The sequence below is a fragment of the Oxyura jamaicensis genome, chromosome 11 (assembly GCF_011077185.1).
Source record: "Oxyura jamaicensis isolate SHBP4307 breed ruddy duck chromosome 11, BPBGC_Ojam_1.0, whole genome shotgun sequence".
NCBI lineage: Eukaryota > Metazoa > Chordata > Aves > Anseriformes > Anatidae > Oxyura > Oxyura jamaicensis.
The window spans coordinates 20,124,449-20,131,253 of record NC_048903.1 but is presented as its reverse complement, the minus strand read 5'-3'; the positions used below and the strand labels follow the sequence as shown (position 1 = coordinate 20,131,253).

The 6,805-nt window shown below is 71.2% G+C and overlaps 4 protein-coding genes across 4 annotated transcripts in view; 2 read left to right on the top strand and 2 right to left on the bottom strand.

Moving 5' to 3' along the window:
* Window positions 1–201, bottom strand: part of NIP7 (nucleolar pre-rRNA processing protein NIP7) — a 2,001-nt gene extending 1,800 nt beyond the window's left edge. The window contains exon 1 of the mRNA XM_035336825.1: window positions 63–201. Within this exon, the coding sequence (XP_035192716.1) occupies window positions 63–118 (56 nt within the window). The 5' untranslated portion in view covers window positions 119–201. The remainder of the gene's footprint in view (window positions 1–62) is intronic.
* Window positions 202–209: 8 nt separating this feature from the next.
* On the top strand, window positions 210–2,660 carry COG8 (component of oligomeric golgi complex 8). Its single transcript, XM_035336811.1, has 5 exons — window positions 210–523; window positions 645–852; window positions 1,023–1,841; window positions 2,042–2,210; window positions 2,298–2,660. Exons 1-5 carry the CDS (start codon window positions 210–212, stop codon window positions 2,582–2,584), a joined length of 1,797 nt encoding a protein of 598 aa, XP_035192702.1. The 3' UTR covers window positions 2,585–2,660.
* Window positions 2,661–2,673: 13 nt separating this feature from the next.
* On the top strand, window positions 2,674–3,735 carry PDF (peptide deformylase, mitochondrial). The gene is made up of 2 exons (XM_035336823.1): window positions 2,674–3,438; window positions 3,514–3,735. The coding sequence occupies exons 1-2, from the start codon at window positions 2,913–2,915 to the stop codon at window positions 3,669–3,671; spliced, it is 684 nt and encodes a 227-aa protein (XP_035192714.1). The 5' UTR covers window positions 2,674–2,912; the 3' UTR covers window positions 3,672–3,735.
* A 156-nt stretch (window positions 3,736–3,891) lies between these two features.
* The window catches only part of VPS4A (vacuolar protein sorting 4 homolog A), a 3,892-nt gene continuing 978 nt past the window's right edge, over window positions 3,892–6,805 (bottom strand). The window contains exons 3-12 of the mRNA XM_035337080.1: window positions 6,705–6,805; window positions 6,464–6,611; window positions 6,313–6,374; window positions 6,020–6,139; window positions 5,681–5,837; window positions 5,367–5,515; window positions 5,164–5,245; window positions 4,824–5,043; window positions 4,599–4,739; window positions 3,892–4,312 (exon numbers count right to left, since the gene is read on the bottom strand). Of these exons, the coding sequence (XP_035192971.1) occupies window positions 4,211–4,312; window positions 4,599–4,739; window positions 4,824–5,043; window positions 5,164–5,245; window positions 5,367–5,515; window positions 5,681–5,837; window positions 6,020–6,139; window positions 6,313–6,374; window positions 6,464–6,611; window positions 6,705–6,805 (1,282 nt within the window). The 3' untranslated portion in view covers window positions 3,892–4,210. The remainder of the gene's footprint in view (window positions 4,313–4,598; window positions 4,740–4,823; window positions 5,044–5,163; window positions 5,246–5,366; window positions 5,516–5,680; window positions 5,838–6,019; window positions 6,140–6,312; window positions 6,375–6,463; window positions 6,612–6,704) is intronic.

The window sequence follows — 6,805 nt, the reverse complement described above, 5'->3', positions numbered from 1 at the left end:
CCCCCCCGCCCCGGTGCCCCCCTCTGTCCCGGTACCCTCCCCCGGTCCCGGTGCCCGCTCACTATCTCCCGAGCTTCTCAAACACCGCCCGCGTCTCCGCCTCGGTGAGCGGCCGCATCTCCCCGCGCCGCGCACGCGGGGCCGAGCCGGAAGCGGAACCGGAGGGGCCCAGACCCGGAACCGGCGGCGGGAGGCGGCGGCCGGGGGCGATGGCGGCGGAGGAGGCTCGGCTGCTGGCCTGGCTGCGCGGCCCGGCGGCGGCGGGGCCCGGCGGCCCCCAGCTGTCCGCCTACGTGGCCGAGCTGGCGGCGCTGGGGCTGGCCGAGCTGGGCCGGGAGCCGGCGCGGCTGGCGGCGGAGCGGGCGCGGGTCGGGGCCGAGACGCGGCGCTTGGCCTTCGAGCACTACCGGGCCTTCATCCGCTCCGCTGAGTGCACCGGGCGCGCCGGCCGCGGCTTCGGCGGCATCGAGAGCCGCCTCGGCAGCCTGCTGGACCGCCTGCCCGCCCTGCAGGACGCCTGCCGGTGCGGGGACCGGGGGGGGGGAGCACCGGGACCCCGGGGGGAGCACCGGGGACGGGGGGAGGAGGCTGGGGAGGGGTCCTGGGCACGGGACCCCCGCGCTGATCCCGTCCCGGCCCCGCAGGAACTTCGTGCGCGACGCCGAGGCCATCGCCTGCAGCCGGCGGATGAACAGCCTGACGCTGAACCGGCACACGGAGATCCTGGAGATCCTGGAGATCCCGCAGCTCATGGACACCTGCGTCCGCAACCGCTACTACGAGGAGGCGCTGGAGCTGGCCGCCTACGTGCGGCGGCTGGAGAAGAAGCACAGCAGCATCCCCGTCATCCAGGTATCCCGCCCTGCGCCTGCCACGCAGCCGTCTCCCGGTCCCCGTGGCTGAGTTCCCTCCAAGCCTGCTCTAAGGAACCTGCTTTGGCAGGGGGGGTTGGACCCGATGAGCTTTCCAGGTCCCTTCCAACCCCTACAGTTCTGTGATTCTGTGATTCCCTTCCACCCCAGAGCATCGTGGCCGAGGTGCGCCAGTCCACCCAGCTGATGCTGACCGAGCTCATCCAGCAGCTCCGCACCAACATCCCGCTGCCCACCTGCCTGCGGGTCATCGGCTACCTGCGGCGCATGGACGTCTTCACGGAGGCTGAGCTGCGCATCAAGTTCCTGCAGGCGCGGGACGCCTGGCTGCGCTCCATCCAGGCCTCCATCCCCGACGACGACCCCTACTTTCACCTCACCAAGACGGTCGAGGCCTGCCGCGTCCACCTCTTCGACATCGTCACTCAGTACCGCGCCATTTTCTCTGACGAGGAGCCGCTCCTGGCCCCCGACCAGCCCACCCTCAACGAGGGGGCCATCTTCCACGGCTGGGTGCTGCAGAAGGTCTCCGAGTTCCTGCAGGTGCTGGAGCGCGACCTGCAGCGAGGGGTGGGCGGCCGCCTGGACTCGCTGCTGGGGCAGTGCATGTACTTCGGCCTCTCCTTCAGCAGGGTGGGGGCTGATTTCCGCGGGCAGCTGGCCCCCATCTTCCAGCGCGTCGCCGCCGCCACCTTCAGCAAGGCAGTGGAGGAGGCGGTGGAGAAGTTCCAGGAGGAGATGAATTCCTACACGCTCATCTCCGCCCCGGCCGTGCTGGGCAGCGCCGCGGCCGTGCCGGTGCCCACGGCCCAGCCGGGGACGCTGCAGCCGCCCATGGTGCTGCTGGACTTCCCGCCCCTCGCCTGCTTCCTCAACAGCCTCCTGGTCGCCTTCAACGACCTGCGGCTCTGCTGCCCCATCGCCCTGGCCCAGGACGTGGCCGCCTGCCTGCAGGACGCCCTCAGCAAGGTGAGGTGCTGGGGCTCGGAGCTGTGCCCAGCTCCTGCTTTGTCTCGGCGGAGCAGCAGGAAACGAGGACGGTCCCTTTGTGCCCAAAATACTGCCTTTGTCGTGGTCGGGTCACCAGAGGAGAAGTGGCTGTTTTCCTGGGGGGGGTTCTCTGGGCTCTTGGGATTTACCGGATTAACGGCTCTGCCTTCCTCCTTCAGGTGACCAAAATAATCCTGGCTTTCCACCGGGCAGAGGAGGCAGCGTTCAGCGGGCGCGAGCAGGAGCTCTTTGTGCAGTTCTGCACGGCGTTCCTGGAGGACCTGCTCCCCTACCTCAACCGCTGCCTCCAGGTTCTCTTCCCTCCGGCCCAGCTCGCGCAGGCGCTGGGTAAGGCCCTGCGGTGGGAGGTGCGGCGGCGGGGCCACGGTGGCACCGCCGCAGGACCGTTCCCAGCCCTCTCTCTGTGTCCCGCAGGCGTTCCCCCAGCCCAGCTGCAGCGCTTCGGCCGGCTGGGCTGCGTCGACGTGGCCGCCGTCAGGGAGCTGCTGGCCTCCGTCCTGCCGGCCCGGGAGGCAGAGCCGCTGCTGGGCGAGGAGGAGCCGGTGCTGCAGAGCGCTGTGCCCGCACCAGCCCCGTGCCCGCCGCAGCAGGAGGAGGACGGGGCCGTGCCGGGGGAGCCCCCGGCGGCACAGGGCCAGGAGGACCCCCCGGACCCCCCGGCGGGGGCCCTGCGGCCGGACGCACCGCCAGCCGTGAGCTAGCCAGGAGGGGACTGCACTGCACGGTGACACGCCTGTCCCTGCGTGTGGCTGCCCCGGGGACAGCAAGAAGGGGACAGCGGGGGGGGGACAGCTGAAAAGGGACAGCTGGGGGGGGCACAGCCCCGGTTGCTCGGTGGGGACACGTTGTGGGGTCCGTGCCCGCCGTCCCGGTGTGTGCCCGCAGCAATAAACCCGTGCCACCGCCGTGCCTGGGGCTGCTCCTGGTGCTCCGTGGGGCCGTGCCGTGTCCCCCCCCCTCTCCGTGCCTCCTCCCCGGTGCTCCCGGTGCCGCCCCCGCCCCGCCCCCCGCGTCACGTCCGTCCTTAAGATGGCGGTGGCGGTGCGGGGGCTGCGCCCTGTGGCGGCCCCGGTGGGCTCCCGGTGCTGCGGGGCCGGTTCGTGGGGGGCCCGCGAGCGCTCGTACTGGCGGGCGCTGCGGCGGCGGGTGCTGGGCCCCCCCGTGCCGCCCTTCTCGGAGCCGTGCCAGGTTGGCACACCGGTGCTGCGCGCCCCCGCCGCCGCCGTGCCCGCGGAGAGCCTGGGCGGCCCCGAGCTGCGGGCGCTGGCGGCGGCGTTGGCGGCGGGGCTGCGGCGGGGCCCGTGCGTGGGGCTGAGCGCCCCGCAGCTCGGCGTGCCCCTGCGGGTCTTCGCCGCCGAGCTGTCGCCCGCCCGCTGCAGCCGCTACCCCGCGGCGCTGCGCAGCGCCCAGCGCATCGAGCCCTTCCCGCTGCGCGTCCTCGTCAACCCTGCGCTCCGCGTGCTCGATGCCCGCCTCGTCACCGCGCCCGAGGGCTGCGCCAGCCTCCGCGGCTTCTCCGCCTGCGTGCCGCGGCACTGGGCCGTGCACGTCTCCGGTACGGCTCCCCCGGTACCCGCTCCCTGAACCCCCCGGTCCAACCCCGTTGTCCGACCCCGTTGTCCTGCCGCAGGCGTGGATGAGAGCGGGCAGCCGGTGAGCTGGGAGGCGTGGGGCTGGGCCGCCCGCGTCATCCAGCACGAGCTGGACCACCTGGACGGCGTGCTCTTCATCGACCGCATGGACAGCAAAACCTTCGCCAACACCGCCTGGAGCCAGCTCCTCGACTGACCCCGCGCGGCCGCGGGGCCACGCCGGCACCGGGCACCTCCAGTACGGCTTCATCGCGGCGGTGCGGCCCCTGCCTCGGGTCCTGTCTGCAACCCGGGCTGTGCCGGGCCGCGTCCCCCCCGGCAGCACCCAGGCCGGGGGAGGGAAGGGGCTGGGGTGCGGGCTGCTGGCTGGGGGGGAGGCAGGGGAAAACGGGGGGGTTCTGCGACTGGGCACCGGCTGAAGCTTTTGGATTGTTTTTATTTTCATATAAACAAGACAGAACCCGAAGCAGCATTAATTTAAAAAATAAAAAAAGAGCAGGAAGAAGAGAGGGGAGCTGTAGGAGGGGCGCCCGGCTGCACTGGGCACCCCCCCCAGTAGTGTCAGCCCCCCCCCCCCCCCCCAGGGCAGCACTCCCCCGCCCCGCCGGGTGCTGAAGTGAGCGGGGTTGAGCTGTGAGCTGCGGGTGAGCCTGTTTGGCACGGCCGCCTGCCGGGAGGACGCGGGGAGGGAAGGGGGCGCGGGTGCCCTAGCCCCACCGCCCGCTGCCGTGGCCCTTATCCCTCCTGCCCAAAGTCCTCTGTGAATTTCTTCACCTTCAGGAGGTCCTCGGCGTTCACCGTGGGGCGGGTGGTGGCCAGGGAGCGCAGCATGTCCGACTGCAACACAGGGAGGCGGGCGGCCGCTCAGAGGGGGTGGCGGCGTGCTGAGGCTGTGCCCCCATCCCCACCGGGCAGCAGGGTGCTGCCATAGGGCAGGCAGGGGGGACCCGCGGCTGCCTGCTTTAGCGTGTGAGGTGCTGAGCCCCCTGTGGCCTCCGTGCACCTCCGCCAGGCCCCGAGGAGGAGGGAGGAGGAACCGGTAGGGCCGGGGCTGCAGCATTGCTGTGCCAAGGCCGGGCCTCCCCGCGGCCGAGCGCCGGGGCCGGGCTGGAGCCCCACTCACCATGCAGACGATGGGCTCCATCAGCTTGTCGCTGGGCACCTCCATCCAGGTCATCTCGAAGGCCCCCGGGTCCCCGGGCGAGCACGGCGTCAGGAGATCGTCCACGATGAGGTTGGGGTTGGTGCGGGAGGGACCGCGGACCTGGGGCAGAGGCAGGCGGTGTTGGGAGGGGGCTCGGTGCCCACCCCCCGCAGGGGGCCGCCCCCCCCCCGCCCCCCCCCCCACCTTCTTGAAGTGCATGGCCGACTGCACCTTGCGGACGGGCTGCATCAGGGCGTCCCGCACGATGATGCTGATGTCGGCCCCCGAGTAGCCCTCGGTCTTGCGGGCCAGCTCGTGAATGTTGGCGTCCGTCAGCGAGTGCGGCGTGTTGCCCAGGTGCAGCTTGAACATCTGGGCGCGCGCCGCCTCCTCGGGCAGCGGGATGTAAATGCGCTTCTCGAACCTGAGCGCGGCACAGGGGGGTCAGGGGATGCGTCCCCCCTGCTGCCAGACGTTGCAGCCCCGCGGGGCACAGCACGGTGCTGTGTTGTGGGGCACTGCGGAGGAACTGGGTGCCGCTCACCTCCTCCTGATGGCCGAGTCCAGCACCCAGGGGATGTTGGTGGCGCCGAGCACCAGGATCCCATCGCTGCTGTTGCCCACACCTGCCCCAGGAAACAGCAGGCGGACACTTGAGAGGGATCCCTGAAGGGTTGGCTCCACCAAACCCACCCTGCCCCGTGTCCCCACACCCCTCAGTGCGCCCGCCGGGGGAGCCCCACGCACCCTGCATCTGCACCAGGAACTCCGTCTTGATGCGCCGGGCCGCCTCGCTCTCGTTCTCGTTGCGGGAGCCGCACAGCGAGTCCACCTCGTCGATGAAGATGATGGAGGGCTTGTGCTGCCTCGCCAGCTCAAAGAGGTTTTTCACCAGCCTGGGCACAGAGGCAGGGGATGGGTCCCCACGCCCCGAGTGCTGGGCCAGGGACCGCGGCCCCGCGCTGCCCACCCGCTGCCCAGGGCTGTGAGCCCCACGCACCGCCGCTTCCTCGCGCCCCTGCCCACCCTGGCTGGTAGCCCACAGCCCCATGACAGCTTACTTCTCGCTCTCTCCCAGCCACTTCGACATCAGGTCTGAGGATGACACGGAGAAGAAGGTGGAGTTGTTGGCTTCGGTGGCCACGGCCTTGGCCAGGTAGGACTTGCCAGTGCCAGGGGGCCCAAAGAGCAGAATCCCTCGCCAGGGTGTGCGCTTCCCTGTGACAGAGCCCAGCGTCAAAGCTTCTGCGCAGGGACCCCGGGGCCCGCAGGGACATACGTCCCCGCTGCACTGGGTCACCTCCCTGCATGCACATTCCCCAGCTGCTGCCCCTTGCCGTGGGGCCCGAGGCCCTTCTCCACGGGCGAGTGGCAGCCACGGCGCTGCCGGTGACTCTCACCGGTAAACAGGTGTGGGAACTTGATGGGCAGGATCACGGCTTCCTTCAGGGCCTCCTTGGCTCCCTCCAGGCCAGCCACGTCACTCCACCGCACGTTGGGCTTCTCCATCATGATGGCACCTGCGAGGCGGCGGTGAGAGCCCCCCCGGCCCCCCACAGCCTCCCCACAACCCCACGCAGCCCGGCCCCCCCCACCCCCCCCCGGCCCAGGGCCCCGTCCCACACAGCCACCCCCTGCAACAGCTTCGGGCGCTGCACATGCTGGCGCCCGCAGCGGCCAGCCGGCCCCCTACCCATCAGCTGCTCCTGCAGCTTCTTCTTCTCCGGGTTCTCGCCCTCGCTGTCGCTGTCGCTCCTGGGGAAGAGAGGAGGAGGTGAGGGGAGGCCGTGCTGCGAGGAGGGCAGCTGCTGAGGCCGGGCAGGGCTCCAGGTGCCCCCACGCACCCCTTGTTGTCGTTCTGGGCCTCCTTGACGGGCTTCCTGCCCTGCCTGTCCTTGCTGCGCAGGTAGTCCTTCAGCTTCTCGGCGCGGTCCAGGTACTGCACGCACTTGGCGCGGATGCTCTCCTTGGCCTTGTCGCTCTGCGCCTCATCTGCGGGGACCCCGAGCCGTCACCCTCCGCCCCGCCGGGGCCGAGCCGGGGCCGTGGGGTGCCGGGGGGGGGCCGTGTGGCGGCGGGGCTCACATTTGATGGCGTGCAGGAAGTATTCCACGGCGTGCTGGTACAGCCGCAGCGCCTCCTCGTAGTTCTTGGCCTTGTCCTCCTCCGTGGCCTTGGTCACCAGG